At 36.3% G+C, this 20,394-nt stretch overlaps 1 protein-coding gene across 3 annotated transcripts in view; it reads right to left on the bottom strand.

Moving 5' to 3' along the window:
- The window catches only part of SHPRH (SNF2 histone linker PHD RING helicase), an 87,228-nt gene that overhangs the window by 63,778 nt on the left and 3,056 nt on the right, over positions 1 to 20,394 (bottom strand). For 2 of the 3 annotated variants that reach the window (XM_065931191.1, XM_065931192.1), the window contains exons 2-9: positions 14,958 to 15,624; positions 12,544 to 12,673; positions 10,482 to 10,700; positions 7,688 to 7,766; positions 6,888 to 7,038; positions 3,811 to 3,919; positions 3,086 to 3,342; positions 703 to 1,362 (exon numbers count right to left, since the gene is read on the bottom strand). In XM_065931191.1, coding sequence (XP_065787263.1) covers positions 703 to 1,362; positions 3,086 to 3,342; positions 3,811 to 3,919; positions 6,888 to 7,038; positions 7,688 to 7,766; positions 10,482 to 10,700; positions 12,544 to 12,673; positions 14,958 to 15,624 — 2,272 coding nt within the window. Of the gene's footprint in view, positions 1 to 702; positions 1,363 to 3,085; positions 3,343 to 3,810; positions 3,920 to 6,887; positions 7,039 to 7,687; positions 7,767 to 10,481; positions 10,701 to 11,965; positions 12,149 to 12,543; positions 12,674 to 14,957; positions 15,625 to 20,394 lie in introns of those variants that run through there. The other variant, XM_065931193.1, reaches the window with a different exon arrangement.

Here is a 20,394-nt window from a genome sequence, read left to right as displayed (position 1 = left end):
TCTTTACAGAACAGAGCTCCTCAGTGGCAAAGATGGTGTTTTATAAACTACTGTATTATACATGCCTATCACGGTGACTGAACTATAGAAAATCTCCAGTAACATTTGTGTGGAAAGAAGAAAAGAAGAATACAAAGTGTAAAAAATACTAACTGTAGTGAACAATAACATTAAATGAACACTCACTATGTGCCAGTACTTTATCAAATCATTTAATCTTCACAAAAAGTGTGTGGGGGTACAACTTTTAGAACTTAGCACAATTTCTGGCACACAATAGGTGTTCACTAAATATTTGCTGAATGAGTAAATTCTTATTTTACAGAAGGGGTAACTAAGGCTTCAGAGGAAGATTCTGGAGCTAAAAGATGGGGATCATATAAGCAGATAACTATTAAACAATGCTGCCTTTGAACTGCATTTCTTTCTGAATACAAAGATGTTTTCCCTTACATGATTAAGGACTTTTTCAAAAACTTTCATAACTTTCCACTCAAAGTGCTTTAACTTTTAATGTCAGAAAAGAATAAACAGTTTACTGTATTTTTTCTTATTCTTAATTTCCTCTTTGAGTTCTGAGTTAATATTATTATCTCATTAAGTTAATTTTGGGGATAAAAACAAGGTGACAAAGATTATAAAAACGATCATAAGCAAACATTTACATTTTCCTATACCTTTAAAGAGTCCAAACTGTCTTACCAAGACTCGAAGAGATGATGACCTCACATGCCTGTTGATCTCATCCACCCACTGATGACAGATGGAACTGGGGGAGATGATCAGAGTTGCTCTTGTAGACACTGGCTCCATTGCAACAAGGCAGTGGGGGCAGTAGAAAGGTTTAACCTTCAGATTCTTCTCCTCGTAATTCACACATTTTGCATGTTGCCACAAGCGGCATTTCAGGCACTGAACACGAGGCTTACAGTCTGCCTGGTCAAGTTCACCACATATGCACTCAAAGCGGTAATCGGGAGAATTACAGGGACCCATGATATTAGAGTGCGGCATGTCATCACCAACAGGATTTAGAGATTCAGCTTGGTCCTTGGCTGAATGTTCTTGACTGACTTCAAAGACACATGTACCTTCAGATGTAGTAACATCAGTAATTTCAGAGTTACCGGTAGGTGGGCAGTGATCTTGTGGGCTGAGACCGATGCTCAGCTGGCTTTTTTCCCTTTTTGTGGACAGAGCAGGTTTCTTCCTCCACTTACTACGGTTTCTCCTGGGCTTACAGTAATAATAGTAAGGATCATCATCATCATCAGAGGTATTTGATGGCAAATATTCAGAGTCTGTGTCCTTGTTTCCTGATTTTCTGGATTCTTTCTGAGTTTTCCTTGGGCTCCCGACTGCCTAAGAAAAACATTATTTATTTATTTCAATGGAGTGACATAGCTAAAATTAAACACCCAACTTCATGTGCTTTACATAAAAATCTCATAGGCAGTCTTTGTTACTCTTTCCTTGAAGAGAATCACTCCTGATCAGTGGTTTTCAAATTGCTCTATGAACTCCTCTCCCTGCAGGCCCAAAAGGAAAAGGAACTCTACTGTTGTTTAATTAAGATTTGGAAGGAACAAAACTTAGAAATAAAGGGAGCTACTAATTTTGTTATCAATCTCTTATAGTTTACAGTCTGTCTAAATCAATAAAAGACTGGTAGTTTATAATACATAAAGATACAAACTAGGGTAATTATGGGCTTCCCTGGTGGCTCAGGGGTAAAGAATCCACCAGTAGTGAAGGTGATGTGGGTTCAACCCCTGGGCTGTAAAGATCCCCTGGAGAGAGAAATGGAAACCCACTCCAGTATTCTTGCCTGGGAAATGCCATGGACACAGGGGCCTGTCCATGGGCTGCAGTCTACAGGTCACAGAAGAGCTGGACATGACTTAGTGACTAAACAACAACAGGGGCAATTATAAAAATATCAAGTATTAAAGCACAGCTTTTAACCAAAGTAAAAATGAATCTACCAGTTACTGCAATAAACAAATACATTCCTTCTTTCTTTCTCCTTTCTACTGGTGTACCCTCTTGCAATTACTTATTGAATGCCAATTCTGAGCCAGGCAACATGTTAGATGCTGGGGATGTAAGTATGAGGTATATTTATTAGCTCCTGGTCTCAAAGGAGTCTGTTGGAAAAGAGAGAACAGTAAAAGGCAACCCACTCCAGTATTCTTGCCTGGGGAATCCTATGGACAGAGGAGCCTGGTGGGCTACAATTCATGGTGTTGCAAAAGAGGAGGACACAACTGAGCAAGACCCTTTAAAATGATGCTACAGGATTGCATAAGGGGGTTATATAACAGATAGGGTCTGTGTTGGGGAGGCAGATGCCAGCTGCACCTTCCTAGAAGTGATGTCACAGTCAAGGGTGAACAGAGGAATGAATGACATTAACATGGAATGATTGGCATTAACTGAAGGAGATTTTCCTTTTTTGGTAGCAGAAGGATTATTAAAAGCACAGAAGTTCATTGCAGTCTTCTAACCTGGCTGGGGAAAAATTGCTGAAGACACTACTCTTGGAAGAGAACTTCTTGGTCTACCATTTCTTTCACAGTAGCTAAGCTAGTAACTCTACATTTTGAATTGTTGTCATCAGTCTTTTCTTGATTTATATTCACAAATATTTAACTATTTTCTTAAAAGTAAATTGTAGTACTGGCCCAGAAGTTTTATAACAAAATATAAACATTTTAAAAGGTGATGACAAGGGAAAATGAGAACTTATAAAAGATTCAAATCATATGTAAAGAGTTATGCAGATGTAATGTATTAACATTTTTAAAGTATGGAACATGCTTTTTGAGTGTGGACAATAGCATGACAGTGAAGATAAGTTATTTTAACCTATGTTGTGTGTTACTAACTAACTGCATAATCCACTCAATTAATACTTATTTTTAGTTTCTACTCCGATGGAACTTTTATTCAGAAAGTAGAAAACAGAAGTCATAGCCATTAGTGTTTTTCCTAATGTTTCTTTTTTATCATCTGGCTTTAGACAGGTGGGATCTGTCAACTTACTTTGTAAAGCATCACATACACACTTGATAAATGGTATTACCTGCTTTCTCGTTTTATCATGTATGTCCTCTTCTTTGTAATTCTTCCCCAGTGTAAAAGTACCAGAAAAACCATGACCTTTGATCTGTTTCACAAGACCTTCAAAAATTAAACATTTGAGCATCCGTTTCAGAAGACTCCTGTTCCGCTGAACATCATATCTATATATAGAACTGACATATTTGTAGATGGAAAGAATAGAAACTCCTTTTTTTCCATTCATTTCTTTAACAGCTGTCAGGATCATCACACGTGTAGCTAAATGCAAAAGGATATGCTAACTCAGTCAAAACAATTAAAGTGAAAAGAAAATAAAACTCAGTTAATCTTAATGTGCATTAAGAACCATGTTAAGTAAAGAATAAAGATTTATTAAAGACATGCTGTCATCATTTTGAAGAATATGTAATAAACTTATCTCAATTAAGAAATAAATTTACAGTAATGAAAATAATTTAAGAAGCAAATTACATTACATTAATTTGCTAATCTACAAATTAAGCAACAAACTATCTGGATCAAGTCAAACCAAAGAATAAATCTTTCCTTTTGTTACCTAACCCTTTTGTTAAGATAATATGCCTTGTAACCAAACTTTTATGTAAAGTATAAACAACTGTAAAAACAATTATTTATAACAATTATAAGATATTGTTATTAAAGATTATAAGAATTAGAACAAATATCACTGCAAAAGGTGTTATCTTTAAAAGATTTCATACTTACGGGGGCACTGAACTTTTTCTTTTGGTTCAAATTCCATATTCTGGGTTTCTGTCTTTTTTACATTTCCACCAGAATAACGTGATGGAATGAAATAATTTACCACTTCTCCCTGATATAAACAATGTTAAGCAAGTTACACAGTGTTTTGCTTTCAGTGTTCTGAGTGGCTTCACAAAATTAACCCTCCTTCTATTAAGGAGATGCAAAAGAGTTGTAACAAATTATGAAAGAAAGGGCTAAGTATGTTATTCACACATACAAATCTTATGTTTTATTTCAGTTAACAGCTAGCCATCATTCAAAAAAATTATGCATATTAAATTACTTAAAGTGTGAAATTTCTGAAATTAACATGTTAAGCCTTGTTTAAAATTGTATTAACCGACTGAATTTGTAATAGCAATCAAATTAAGTTAAAATTAACACAGCTAATGAGCAGAAAACCCTCAAAAGGAAGTTACTGATAGTTAAAACTGTACACGCCAACTCATTTCTCTACAAAGAAAACAGACATTCCCTACTCTATCCCTTACTCAAATCTGAAAGGATAATTTTGCAAACTTTACCATATCAAAAGATCACATAACTGCTAAGGTTGTGAGCATGGTGGACCCTGGCCTCATTTCGGCAGGATTTAATGTGCTAATTGACGATTTCATTACCTGAAAATATAAACTATAAACTATGAATCTCAGTGAAGCTTTTTTTCTTATAAACTCTAAAATTTATATTTTTAAATACAACTAAACATTTTAGAGGGTTTCCCTAGGGGCTCAGATGGTAAAGAAATCCACCTGCAATGCAGGAGACCCAGGTTCAATCCCTGGGTCGGGAAGATCCTCTGGAGAAGAGAATGGCTACCCACTCCACTATTCTTGCCTGGAGAATCCCATGGACAGATAATCCTGGGGAGCTACAATCCCTGGGGTTGCAAAGAGTTAGACATGACTGAGAGGCTAATAAGAATACACAGAATACACAGAAGAACTGTACAAAAAAGATCTACATGACCCAGATAATCATGATGGTGTCATCACTCACCCAGAGCCAGACATCCTGGAACGTGAAGTCAAGTGGGCCTTAGGAAGCATCACTACGAACAAAGCTAGTGGAGGTGATGGAATTCCAGTTGAGCTATTTCAAATCCTGAAAGATGATGCTGTGAAAGTGCTGCACTCAATATGCCAGCAAATTTGGAAAGCTCAGCAGTGTCCACAGAACTGGAAAAGGTCAGTTTTCATTCCGATCCCAAAGAAAAGCAATGCCAAAGAATGCTCAAACTACGACACAATTGCACTCATCTTACACACTAGTAAAGTAATGCTTAAAATTTTCCAAGCCAGGCTTCAGCAATACGTGAACCATGAACTTCCAGATGTTCAAGCTGGTTTTAGAAAAGGCAGAGGAACCAGAGATCAAATTGCCAACATTCGCTGGCTCATCAAAAAAGCAAGAGAGTCCCAGAAAAACATCTATTTCTGCTTTATTGACTATGCCAAACCCTTTGAGTGTGTGGATCACAATAAACTGTGGAAAATTCTGAAAGAGATGGGAATACCAGACCACCTGACCTGCCTCTTGAGAAACCTGTATGCAGGTCAGGAAGCAACAGTTAGAACTGGACAGGGAACTACAGACTGGTTCCAAATAGGAAAAGGAGTACATCAAGGCTGTATATTGTCACCTTGCTTATTTAACTTCTATGCAGAGTACATCATGAGAAACACTGGACTAGAGGAAGCACAAGCTGGAATCAAGACTGCTGGGAGAAATATCAATAACCTTAGATATGCAGATGACACCACCCTTATGGCAGAAAGGGAAGAAGAACTAAAGAGCCTCTTGATGAAAGTGAAAGAGGAGAGAGAAAAAGTTGGCTTAAAGCTCAACATTCAGAACTAAGATCATGGCATCCGGTCCCATCACTTCATGGCAAATGGATGGGAAAACAGTGGAAATAGTGGCTGAATTTATTTTTCTGGGCTCCAAAATCACTGCAGATGGTGACTGCAGCCATGAAATTAAAAGACGCTTACTCCTTGGAAGGAAAGTTATGACCAACCTAGACAGCATATTAAAAAGCAGAGACATTACTTTGTCAACAAAGGTCCGTCTAGTCAAGGCTATGTTTTTTCCAGTAGTCATGTATGGATGTGAGAGTTGGACTATAACGAAAGCTGAGCACAGAAGAATTGATGGTTTTGAACTGTGGTGTTGGAAAAGACTCTTGAGAGTCTCTTGGACTACAAGGAGACCCAACCAATCCATCCTAAAGGAGATCAGTCCTGGGTGTTCACTGGAAGAACTGATGTTGAAGCTGAAACTCCTGGGCCACCTGATGCGAAGAGCTGACTCATTTGAAAAGACCTTGATGCTGGGAAAGATTGAGGGCAGGAGAAGAGGACAACAGAGGATGAGATGGTTGGATGGAATCACCAACTTGATGGACATGCGTTTTGGTGGACTCCGGGAGTTGGTGGTGGATAGGGAGGCCTGGCATGCTGCAGTTCATGGGGTCACAAAGAGTCGGACACGACTGAGCGACTGAACTAAACTGTGCGACTAACACATATACATTTTAGAGTAAAGACTTTGTTTATTGAGAAATTTTGTTTGTTTCATTTGTTCGTTTCATTGAGAAATCTACTTACGTAGCTATTTACCCTTTAACAAAGTTCTAATTATTTGACCCCAAGATTTATATATCTGAGATTTGCACAATTTTTGAAAAATAGCTCTCAAAAATATGTAGCAGTAGTATGGAGATCTGAAGAAGTGACAAAACATTGAGGAAGTAATGAAGCTTTCCTAAGAGAATTTCTCTGCCAACTAGAAGGAAGCTTGATAAATAACAGTATATCTATCCCCTTCGTGATTGGCCAATATCACTTTAAAAAACTTTGCCAGGTCACAAATATCCCATTTTCTGTGCCTATGTGAAGTTAACAACTAATACAAGTCATAAGTCACAGAATAAACTGAAAGTGTTGACTTAAGTGCCAACCAAATGTTCAACATACGATGCTTTCTGGAGAACATATGCTGTGCTTTCCCAAGCCCTGTAGTACTCCTCCTACCTCAGGAAGAGTGAGAGCATCTTGTTTGACATCTTGTCGAGTATGTGTCAGAATCAGAGCCAAAACCTCCACTGTCTTTCCAAGACCCATCTCATCTGCTAAGATCCCACCAAGCAACTGTGGTCCAGCATTTGGGTACTCACGAATGATGCTAAAGGAAAATACAAGAAAAACACATCATAGGAATGCAAATATAAATCACACTGTTCCTAAAGAGAACTGGGAGAAATGCATAAAAGTCTTAAGCTTTTTAAAACTATACTTTCAGTTGCAACAATTATAATCCCTAGATCATGAATATAAGAACAGTGAGAATAAAAAAGCTGCCTGAATTGACAACTTAAGTGTGCAGAAACAGAATTGGTACTATCATCGTTTTTTTTCCTCCCATAAATAAAGGGAAGCATGTCTACCTTCTGTGACCTTTATGAATCTGTGAATAAAAATGGCAATAACTACTGATTCACTAATCATATTTATTGATTCCTAAAAACTCTTTTATAATAAAATTAACAAATTTAATGAACTGGCCCACAATAAGGTGATATTTTTACTTAAAATTATAATCTCTTTAAATATCAATAACTACACATCTTATGTCTATCTTACTGCATTGACCAAAAAATTACAAGTGCTATTAATTCCATGTCTATCCTATCTATAAAACTGTCTAATGAGACTTTAATTTAGTAGGCCTTTTTGAGGTACTGCCAAGGCTTAAGACATATGCCATCAATCTCATATAGGTTTTCATAGTATTTGTTTTCAATATCAAGCACACAAGCAGAGTTTTGCCTTACCAGCCTGTGTATGGATTGTAGTAGAGTTTCAAACCCTCAGATGTAACAATTTCTCTCCATAAAAAGTGTAGGGCATTTTCTACAAGAAAAATAAACCATTTTCTGTTTATTTTCCGTTCTGCCAGATAATTACATCAAAATAAAAGTAAGTCAACAGCCAGGATACCCCGGGAAGGCACATACATGTGGGTAAAAGGCCAGGACACTGCTCTTATTCTTCAGATATTACTCTTTTGCTTCCTTTGTTTAGCACACTAATATTTTCCATAGAAGCAAGTGATAAGATAGAAAAACTAAAGCAAATTATACCTGCAATTATATTTTATTGGATACTTTATAATTTATTAGTTGTATTTTAATTGTGCAAAGTATAGCAAAACATACAAATTATACTAGTATAGAGGATTAACAGGAAAAGAAAACCAATACATTTCATCAAGGCTTACCCAATAAATGAAAGCAGCTTGTCTTTTACACATGCTTTAAGAAGTTACCTTATATTGTTAAATAATTTCACAGATAAATGATACTGGGCTAATACACTAACTTATATCAGATCTAAACTTTCATATGGGTCTGAGTAGAGGAAAGGCTTAACTGAGGAAAAAAAAAATATCTCAAACAACAGCAATGAAGTACTGAGTCTGTGTCAACCAGCATCTTCCACTATCCCTTCTCAATATTTTAAGTTGTTTAAACCAACTGCTAAGTTGTAGGTATGTCTCTACTTCAAGTGAAATGGTTAGTCATTTTTTGTTACCTTCTTCAGTGATTAATAGGTGAAGTAGGAAAACAGACACATAGGTTTTATAAAATGAAAAAAATTAAAAGATAAAAAGTTTTAATTTGTGGGAACCACAGAGAACCAAAAAACCACGAAATGACGCGTGTGATTTAATCAACAAAATCTAGCCTGGGGACAAAAAACAATGAATTACTGATACATGCAGCATGGATGAACCTCAAAAACATTATGTTGAAAGAGGGCAACTCCCTCCACCTGAGTGGACATATTTTATCATTGTCTGTTTCAAAAGCAGGCAAAACTAATTTATGATGACAGTGGTTGCCTCCTGAAGGGGCTGAAGTAGGAGAACTAACTAGGCAATGATGTAAAGTGTTGGGTGATGGAAATATTTTATGTCAGCATTGTATGATACAAATATTAAAAGAAACAGGTAAAATTAATTTTAATATTTTTGTCTAATGTAATCAAAATACAATATCATTTCAATACATAATCAATATAAAAAGTAGTAGTGAGATATCTCACATTCTTATCTTTTTGTACTATCGGAAATCTAGTGTGTATTTTAAACTTACACCACATAATCTGGACAGTCACATTTCAAGTCTCAAGAGGCATGGGTGGCCAGCGTCTACTTTTGGGAAAGTCTGGTTTTATGTCTTAACTGAATTGCTAGTTACACAGATGCAGAGATTTATCAAAACTTATCAAACTGTGCCCTTAAGATCTACACATTTACTGTTTATGTTGCACCTTAATCAAATTCCTTAGTTAAAAAAAATTATTTTATTTTAGAGAAAAAAATAACCTGTAGGAAATTCTATAGAGCTATAAAATTTCTTCAACAAATATAAGAAAAAAATAGGAGAGGAAATAAAATCTATGGACTAAAAGAAACTTAAGAGACAGCAAGTAATTCCAATACTATATGGATGCTATTTGGTTTCACATTTGAACAAACTAAAGAGAGAGAAATAGAAAGGGGGTTAGGAAGGAAGAGACAGTGATACTAAGAAATTTTTTGGTTTCAAAATTCATTATATATATATATATACATTTAATAAACCTTTATCTTTTAATGAAATAAACTGAAACATTAACAGATGAAATGATATAATATTTGGGGTTATTGTTCCTGTTTAGTCACTCAGTCGTGTCCGACTCTTTGCGACCCCATGGACTGTACCTACCAGGCTCCTATGTCCATGGGGTTTTCCAGGCAAGAATACTGGAGTAGGTTGCCATTTCCTTCTCCATGTGGGGTTACTACTTCAAAATAATTCAGAATATGGGAGAAGCAAGAGTAAGAAATAATATTGGCTATGAACTGATATTTCCAATATAAAAAGTTTAAAAAAGTCTGTTGCATAAAAAAGTGGGAGAAATACAGAAGAGATATTCATCACTAATTAAATCTATACAGGAAAAAGGACAAATGGTTAGCACTTCACTTCCTAGGGTCATGTAAAAATCTCATCTAGTGCCCATCCCTTTAAAGACAATGATAAAGCAGTAACACAAATGATTCCCATAAATTGACTACTTTTATGAAAACACTTACTAGATGACATTTCGTTTTATTATTTATTTTGTGGAGTAAAGAAAATAAGTACAACTAGGAAGCTCAGATTAGTCACATGTTAAGTCTCTCACTTTTATAAATTTGCTTTCTGTCCCTAACATCCACAATTAAATTGTACAGTTTCTTTCATATATTAGCAAGATTCCCATCTGATCAGGTGACAAAAGCAATTCTTAGTTGGAAAGGCATGTAAAAAATCTCTTGGTTTTTAAAAATTCCATCAAGGCAGCCTTTACTCTGGTTGGAAAAATCAGATCAAACTTTTACGGATGAGGGAACTCATAAATGAATTTCTCTAGGTGTCAATTTTGAAGGATGTCTTAGGAAATAATTTTGTTCACAGTAGCACACCCATTCTATCCCAGGCTTTCCATGTGATTTGTTTACTGACCGATTTCCTCCACCAAACTCTCTCATTTAGTCCCTCTGATCAATCTGCCTCTCTTTAAGTATCTTATACTTGCCACCGGCAGGGGTGCTTCTGAAATGCTCCATTTGTAGCATCCAGTTGACAGCCTCTCTTTGGTACGGTCTCAACACAGGGGTCAGCGCAGGATGCTGGACATCCACTTGGGTGGACCGAGTTTCTTGCTGATGTGTCTGCCTTACAAAGTCATAGAGTTCATCAATGTCCTGTCCCTCTGGCTCACTATCGGAACCTTCCTCATCCTCTTCCAACACATCTGCACATCCAAGAACAAGTGTACTCAGAACAACAAGATCTATATTTATAACTATAAGCAGTTCTTATTCCCAGAACACACCATGTACTCTCCCGACTCTGGGGCTTTGCTTCGTGTGCCTTTTGACTGATCAAAAATCTATGCTTCCACCTTCAAGATAATATAACTGATACTTTTTTCATGACATTTTGCTTTGCCTGATCAGAACACTCTCCTCTGTGTTCATGCAACACTCTCATACATTGGATATAACAGTACACTGCAGTCTTTCTCGTAGTATAATCATTTGTGCTCATTCATCCCTTCCCCACTGAACAGTTAACGCTCTTTGAGAGCAAAGGCTGTCTTTTGTTTTTATAGCTCCTCAGAGCAGCCAGCATGTGCTATGCCCATTGTAGATGTTTCATAAACCTCTGAGGAACTGAATGTGAATATCTATTGCAGTTTGTAAAAGAATAATTTATTTTACCTTTACAACATTAAAAAATTCACAGGCAGACAATTTTTCTACATCTAATAAGACAAAGTTTCCCATTCTATTTCTTATGCTAAAAAAGGACAGGTATTTGGTAACAGCAGCAGCAGCTGCCAATTAGGAGATTAAGGGCCTATGCCACCAATACAAATTCATAAGAATTTCAGATTCATTTGTTGGGCACAATTGACCTGTGGAAAAAGATTCATGCTTACAATGTGAAAAAAAAAAACAAACCCCTCAAACTCTTGAAAAATTTGCAAGGCCCCTGTAGCCAATGATTTATTACTGAATGGTTTCAAACAGGCCCACACACATTTGTAGGACATACCTCATATGCCTTAAAACAAAGACTGTACCACAAAATACACAATTAACTTTTCTCAATAAAAATTATGTTCTTTTAAGATTTTCAAAAGTTTAAAATAAATGTGTAGTTACATGCTTGGCTATTTCTGTTTTAGTGTAGGTGCATATTATTAGTAATTATATTTGAAGTTTTCCTTTGAAAAGTTCCAATTTTATTATTTTTAAAAGGCAGAATAATGGATTCTTATCACAACTTTGAAAAAGTTCTAGATGTACTTCAAAGCATTCCTTCCAATTCTGAAACCAGTGATTTTTTTTGTTATGTCTTTAGCATGCAAATGATTTACTATTATTAGCATTATAAAGCTTCACAAAGAATGTACTGCAGAAAAACAACTCAATAACCAAGCTTAGAAACTGATTTCCCAGATATCCCAGTATAAAACTGTTCTGATTTGCACCAGAAATAAGGCTGACCCACCATGAGCAGGACTTGGAGAATCTGAGCCGTTTTTCCAGTCGTGCTGATGGGCTGCAGCAAGCCATCCACACTCTCCCTTGGGAACCAATGGCAGACAACTCTGAAACTGCAGTCCTGACCAAGGATGCAACTTCTTGCCAAGAAACAGTAGCAAAGTTAACTGGTCTTTATGGGAAGCAGGCTCTTGAGATTATTTGTCAGACTGCAAAGGAGAGGTGGAGTAAAGGCCGGCCAAGAATCTCTGGCCATGACAAAATAAAAAAATAAACACAGGAATAATGCAAAAATTCCAATCAGCTCAGATCCCTTTATATTCTGCCTATTGATGCCATCAACATTTCTTGAGTACACACTATAAGCTAAGCATATTATTAAGCAAAAAAAAAAAAAAAAAAGACAAAAAGTATAGTAGTGGGGGCATTTAAGATAAGCATAATTTTGTCATATAGCAATTTTATATTGGTTGTTCAATTTTATTATGGTTTTATTAGCTGTTTTTCTGGTTGTTATATACAGGATATGGGAGAAATTCACAGCTCTTCAAGAGCAACGATTTTAAAGTTTACTTTAAAAATTACCTGGAATAATAAAATTGTATAGTTTTTCCATCACTCTCTTCATGAGTTGATTGAACTTTTTCATTCTTGAACTTGCATCACTCAGATAATCTGGTTTTGCTAGGCCAGCTTCCAAAAGATAAATTCCAACCTACAAATAATTAATCAACATTAAAAAGTTTTGACTGTACTACATCATTTTTTATGACCATATAAAAAACACATTTTTAACGCCATCAGTTTTAAAGGTATTCAGAGTATGTACCCCACAGACTCTAAATATATACCTACCAAATCTCAGATATTCCCACTTTCAATAACAAATTTATTCTGCAAATGCAGGGCTTACTATGTGTGATGCACCATTTAAGTACCTAGAAAAAAATATTTCCCTAACTGGAACTAAACGTGCGAAACTGTGATGAGAACACCAATTCTACCTACCAAGTCAATGATTTCCCAGCTAGGTGATCATCAGAATAATCAGTGAAGCTGGTTAAAAATACAGATTCCCCAAGAAGATTCTTAAGCACAGAGAGGTTTTACTAATCCCTATTCCGAGATCAAACACTAAAATGTTCAGGAAAATAGGCCCTGATTAAGGTTATGCAGCTTAACTTTGGTGAAACAATGTAGTATGAAGCTTTCCAGTCAAAATTCTTGAATTTTAATACTGGCATTGATATTTAAGAGCTAAAAGAACAAACAAAATGATTGATTTTAACCCAAATGTTGTCATTTACAAAACGGAGAGACGACTATATGAATAGCCCACTTAGTATAATTTTAAAAATTCCTAATGATAGATAATCAACAAACACAGTTTCCTTCATTTCCCTGTATTATGCTGGCCCTGATTCCATGATCACTGAGAGTCTCATATTCTTTCAGTAAAGAACAAAATTCAATCAGCATTACACTGGAATAAGTGGCAAAGAGTACTTTTCATTATTATTTATATTCTGCTCTGTGTTTGCTTAGAGATGCCTTGCTTTTGCAGCAGTGTTTAAATATTTATAAAAGTAGGGATTAGGGAAGACAGAAGAGATCAAGACTTGATGTGGGGGAAAATGGAAAGAACACAGGCATACAAACCACAAATTCTTAAATCTGTTTTTAACTTGAGCCACAATTTGTGGCACTCACAATCACCAGAGAGGGGATGCTAGGTTGCAGAGTTTGACTGTACAGGAAAGAATTAATTAAAATCTAATGCTTCTAAATTCTCTCCTTTACTTCAGTCAATTCTGAAGCTATAAATAGGGCTACTGATATAACTGCTTTTTGGTGTGACAAATGTATAACACACATGTATGATGTTTTCAACTGAACAAAAGTGAATTTAACATTTTAGAATTTCAAGTATTGATCAAGTATATTTCAAGTATTAGAATGAAGACATATTAACTTGCTTTGTAGTTTTCAAAGTATATTTACTTACATTACCTTCCCTGATTTTCAGCACAATTGTATGAGGTAAAAGGAATGAGTATTATTTACATTTCATATGGAAAGAAGCTGAAATTAGAGTCTAAACGATTCACAAAAAGTTACTTGGCTAGTGAATAGCAGAGCCTGAAATGAATCATAAATTTATTCATCCATTTGCTGAAAATCTGTTTAGTATTTGGTATTCTACTGGGCTGTGAAGATTAAAAAAACTTCATAGTCAAGTGTGGGGGGGAAGATCTAAAATGGAAGTACACTACAAGCAATAAAGGCAAAAATAAGCATGTGCGTCAGGTATTATGGGGGAAGAGCACGTAACACCATCCATGGAGTTTAAGAAAAGATCTCCTCAGATGAAGGAGCTGCACATTGAGGAATGACCAGGAGTTTTGAGGGATGAGGAAGCAACAGCCCAGGCAGAGGGAAGTATGAGAGCAAAAGCACAGATGCAGAAAGACATCAGGGTGTATGCAGGAAACAAATCAATTTGTAGTTTCTGGGACAGAATAAAGAGCAGAGTGATAAAGAGTTGAGGAGACAGATAAAGCTGGAGGAGACAAAGGCCTATCAAAGGAGAGACTTATATGCCCGATTATAGTTAATTCTGTAGGCATAAATAGACTAGAATTCCATTTGCATTCATATCATACCAGCCCAGAGACAAAGGAGATGAAAGAACTGAAAAGGCAATGATGAAAGGATTGCTACTGGAAGAGAGAGAGATAATGAAGATCAGAACAAGTCACTGAGAATACAGCTGGAAAGGGTGAATCAGGAAGATCCCCAAAAGTACAGCCTGGAAATGATTGGCTATGATATATAAAATATATATGCACATATATTTTTATAGTTATTGAATGTTCCCAATGAAGTGTACTCTGACAATAATGAAACGCTTATCGCTGGCTTTATAGAGCATCCAAGTTAATTTCAAAATGGGGTATCCAATGCAGAAGAACCTTAAGGGACACCATATAAATTGATACCTTGATAATGTTATTTTCTTCTGGTTTTTGGTAAAGTTTTATTCTTTTCTTCTTTTGCAGCCATCCCAAATCTTCTAACATTTCGCTGCTGAAGGACGACTCCACTTGAATTCCCTTGTCACAGATACTGACTGGCTCATTGAGTCCTCTTTCTTTTTTCTCTACATTTTCACATCCTGAATGAACATAGATCAGGAACTGACTGTTCAACTCGGAACTCGTCAGTGTAAAACTCTTTTCAGAAAAATTTTCAATTAAACACTGTTCAGGAAGAAGCTGAAGAGTGAATTCTCCTAGAAATGCTTTCCAAGAATTATCAAAGTGATAGGGAGAAATTACAATATTCAGCTTTACAGACAAAGAGGAAAAAATGCCACCAGTCTCTTCTTTATCAATTGATTTTGAGATGCTCACGGCTTCGGAACACCTCCTCTTTTCTCTGTGAGCCACTTCTTCCTTTAGACTGTCATCTAGGATGATGTGGTGAGCAGGAGAGGGGTCCAAACCTGGGCAGGACTGCTCGTCATCAGTTAAGGTGAGAGGTTGATTCCTTCTGTCCTCATGCATATTCCAGCAAAGCTGCTGTTGCTTTTCCTCATCTACCCTCACTGGGGGAGCACGTTTCCGTCGGCTGCTCATTCTCAAGTTCTCTTGGTAAATGTGAACCCTAGAAGATAAACACAACAGCAGACATTCCAAGAGAGGATTTTAGTATTAAAATATTCCCAGATGAGCAATTCAACATAGAATAATAATCCCACACAAAACATGAAATCTTTAAAGAGATACATAAAGCAATGGATAATTTTTTTTTTAATGTCAGATACATTTATGGAACACATTGACTATAATCTCTTGTATCACACAAATCCTAATGATCTTAATGGTCTTTTTAGAGAAATTTAATATAGACAAATTTTTGTTTAAAATAAACTCTAAAAATACATTTAATGATTTTTAAATTTATGATAGTAAGGTAACTGTGGTGTTGGAGAAGACTCTTGAGTCCCCTGGACTGCAAGGAGATCCAACCAGTCCATCCTAAAGGAAATCAGTCCTGGGTGTCCATTGGAAGGACTAATGTTGAAGCTGAAACTCCAATACTTTGGCCACCTGACGTGAAGAGCTGACTCATTTGAAAAGACCCTAATGCTGGGAAAGATTGAGGGCAGGAGGAGAAGGGGACGACAGAGGATGAGATGGTTGGATGGCATCACTGACACAACGGACATGGGTTTGGGTGGACTCCGGGAATTGGTGATGGACAGGGAGGCCTGGCGTGCTGTGGTTCATGGGGTCACAAAGAGTTGGACACGACTGAAAAACTGAACTGAACTGAGTAAGGTAAATCTCTCAAATATTCTGGAAATGCTTATTTGAAAACTTTTAGTAACACTTAAACCCATATAATCACTACAGGATTTCATTTTATTTTATAATTCCAAAGCGTTAACAAAACTTCATTTGACCCTGACATAGCTTAAAAATCTCTAAAAATATATTCTTTTTCAAAAGAGGAAGATGAAAATACGGAAATGTATTTCTTTTTGTGAATTAGCCTATAAAAAGAATAAGAGGATAGCTGGACAAGAAATAAGATGGTGACAGATAGCAATGAGGGGAAATAAAGCAGAGACAATAAAAGAAAAGAATTTAAGAATATAGGAAAAAAAGAAAAGAAAGCTTTTTCAATTAAGTTGAAAGTAGCCTATATAAGGCAGACCCTAAACTAAAGTCACTCAGTCGTGTCCGACTCTTTACGACCCCATAGGCTATACAGTCTATGGAATTCTCCAGGCAAGAATACTGAAGTGGGTAGTCATTCCCTTTTCCCAAAAAAATAGCCAATTCCTCTACGTAACACAGAACTCAGAGAAGTTAAATCATAAAGTTACAATGATGGTTGGTGCCTAATCCAATGTATTCCAACCATGTAGCTGAAAAAAAAGAGAAAGGAATGTATAAATAAAATTTGGCTTCAAGTGCAGTTTAATAAATATTCTCAGTAATCTCTCTCTTTTTTTTAAATAAAATCCAGCCAGGTATTGGATGAGTCCCCAGTAAGTATTCAACACCATCTCGTATTTGAGGAGAGGATATAAAAGTAGTGTAGATCAAACCATGGTCTTTAATTCAGTACAAACATCAGGCTGCATTTTGGTTTTGTGAAGACAAACTCAGCATGCAGAGCAGTCTACATTCCTCTATCCCTGCTAACACCCCATTCTCAATTATTCTGCCCCGAATCTAGCGCTGTCTAAGATAGTACAAATGATGGGACATCTCAGTTGACCAGAAACTTTGAGGTCTTCCTAAAGAATGACACAGAAGGAATCAGAATGGAAAGCTAAGTGACAGCATGACTGTATTAGCACAAGAGACGAGAGCATCATCAAGGGGGCTGCCATGTTTAGTGGTGGGGCTGGTAGTGGAACCTACAGTGGAGACCCACGGCACAAGAAATGTTAAATGAAGTACTCAAGGCAGAGGAAAATGATATTAAATGGAAATTTGGCCCTACACAAAGAAAAAAAATTATAAATGAAAAATATCTGTATAAATATAATGTTATTTTTCTCTTATTTTACACTCCTTTAAAAGATAATTAACTTTAAACAAAATTGTAAACTTCTTATTCTTAAAACTGTCAAGTCTTCAGAAAAAGAGAAAATAGCACAGAGATCTGATGAAAGACTTATATGTGAAATATATAAATAACTCTTGCAAACCAATATTTAAGAAAAACCTTATTTTAAAATGGACAAAAATGCTGAACAGTCATTTCACAAAAGATGATCTCTAAGTGCTAAATAAGCACATGAAAATATCCTTCCCATTGTCAGTCATTAAGGCATTGCAAATTCAACTCATAAACCACAATGAGAAACTACGTATCTAGTAGAATGGTTAAAATGTTAAAGACAGAGGACACAGAACAACTAGAACTGAATTCTCAAACATTCCAACAGGAAAAGTGTGTCAACTTCTTACAAATTAAATATATACTTTATGCACAGCCTATTAATTCTCACTCACAGGTGTCTACCTAAAAGAAATAAAAAAACACAGAAACATAAAAAACTTAAACTTGAATTTGTTAATACCAATTTTGTTAATAAATGCCTAAACCTGGAAACAACCCAATGTTCATCACCTGATGAATGGATAAACAAATGGAATGCTACTCATAACAAACTATTGATACATATAACATGGATGAATTTTTAACACATTATACTAAGTGAAAGACGCTGAAAGACTACATAGTGCATGATTCCATTCATATGAAATTCTAGAGAAAGTAAAGAATCTGGTGTTAGAAACCAGACTATGGTTTCCAGGGGTCAGGAAGTGGTAAGAGTTGTGACTGACAGCAAAGAAGCAGAAGGGAAACCTTTGGGGTAACAGAAATGTTCCACAGGTGATCACATGATTTTATACATTTGTTAAAATTCATCAAATTGTATATATAAAATTGTTGAATTTTATTGTACGTAATTTATCTTAATAAAACTGATTTAAAAGGCAAAAACAAAAAGCAGGTACAGAAGGGAATTAAAAACTCTTAATAGCTTTATTCCAATAAACTTGAAATGTATCGATAAAATGAATAATTTACTAAAAAATGTAATAAGTTAAGTTGGCCCAATAAATAGAAAAATCTGAATAGGACAGTAACCATGAAACAACAAGTAATATTTATCTACCTAAGATCTACCTCATTTCCTTGTTGACAGAACCTTTCTCTTACTGAGGAACATGTTAGCTTTGTGACTTAAAAGCAGAGTGGTTTCCTCAACAGCCGCAAAGAAGTTGTTTGTGTTTTCCCATAAGGATGCCGACAGCTGCGTCTAACTTTAAGAGGTAGTATTTAAGTTAAAAACAAAAAGATTTAAACTCAGCTCTTCATTCTCCCGAGCCATAATTCAAGTGCTCAAAAACTCTATGTGACCAGAAGCTACCGTATTGGACTGACAATAATCGAACATTTTCATAATAGCAACATGTCTATCAAAAACTGCTGTTCTAAGTCAATCACGAGAATTCCATTCCCTTAATCAGTGCTTGGTTTATGAATATGGAGGTGGCGGTCTACAATCAACCTCTGACTATAGTTAACTACTTTTCAAGCATCTTGTCTCCTCTATTACTTTGAATAAGAGATCAGAATAATACAGAAAGTCCCTAATACCCTAAGTGCTTGTCTGTGTCCAGTTCTCCTCAGAGCACAGGTTGGAATACTGGAATCAAGTCAGTCTTCTATACCAGTTTATCAGTTAGCCACCATCATAAATATGCTGTATAACATATCACCCAAAGCTCTGCCTGGAGACAGCAATCATTTATTCTCACCGATCTGCAGATTAGTTTAGGATTGGCTGATATAGTCTAGGTTTCAGGAAAAGTCGCTTGGCTCTCCTAAATATAGTCATCTTTCTCCTCATACCAGCAAAAAAACCCAAAAATGTTATTATGACAGTGACTGAGGAATGAGTACAAATCCAATCACACAAGTACTTTTTGGCTTTTGGTTAGGGTAAAAACATTAAGGTTCCATGGGCAAAGCAAGGTCTCACAGATGGATTCAAAGTCAAATGGTGGGGACATATGGGGAGGGAACTGGGTCAGTTACACAATCTATCTCACTAACCACCATAATATCAGTAACATGGTGATGATGGAATCATTAACTCTAATGGCCCCCAAAGCAATTGGCTACAGAATCTCACATCTGGCAAAGCAATGTGGCTTATATGAGAGTGTGAGTTTTGGGGTCCTAAATTCTAATTCTAGCTTTGGCACTTAGAAATTATCTAGCTTCTGTGTGTATGTACAATAGCACAGCAACTGAAGTTTAGCATATATTCAGTAAGCAGCAGTTGCTATTGTCATCACCCTGAGAACACTATAAACTACACTTTACAATAACCAAACTTTAAAGTGGCAGGATGGGGAACTACAGATCAGTGTGTTTCAAACTTGACTGAACGCTAGAACCATCTGGGGGAAATTTTCAAAATCCTGATGCCCTGGTACTAGTCCAGCCAATTAAAATATCATCTCTGGGGCAGGGCCCAGGCACCACCTCCATTATTTTTTCAGGTTCCCTTGGTGATTCTTCCCTGCTGGCTCAGACAGTAGAGTCTACCTGCAATGCAGGAGACCTGGGTTCAATCCCTGAGCTGGGAAGATTCCCTGGAGAAGGGGATGGCAACCCACTCCAGTAGTCTTGCCTGGAGAATTCCACGGACAGAGGAGCCTGGCAGGCTACAGTCCACGGGTTCACAAAGATTTAGACACAACTGAGCAACTAACACTTTCACTCTCACTTGGTGATTCTAGCAGGCAGCCAAGCGTAAAAAACCTTGTTATGGATAGCTAGCTGCCTACAGAAATCCATTTCTTTCCTGGCAAAGTACAGCATAGATGGGAAATG

Source organism: Muntiacus reevesi, chromosome 3 (genome assembly GCF_963930625.1).
Source record: "Muntiacus reevesi chromosome 3, mMunRee1.1, whole genome shotgun sequence".
NCBI lineage: Eukaryota > Metazoa > Chordata > Mammalia > Artiodactyla > Cervidae > Muntiacus > Muntiacus reevesi.
Note: the sequence above shows the minus strand (reverse complement) of the source record. Positions and strands in the feature narration are given on the sequence as shown.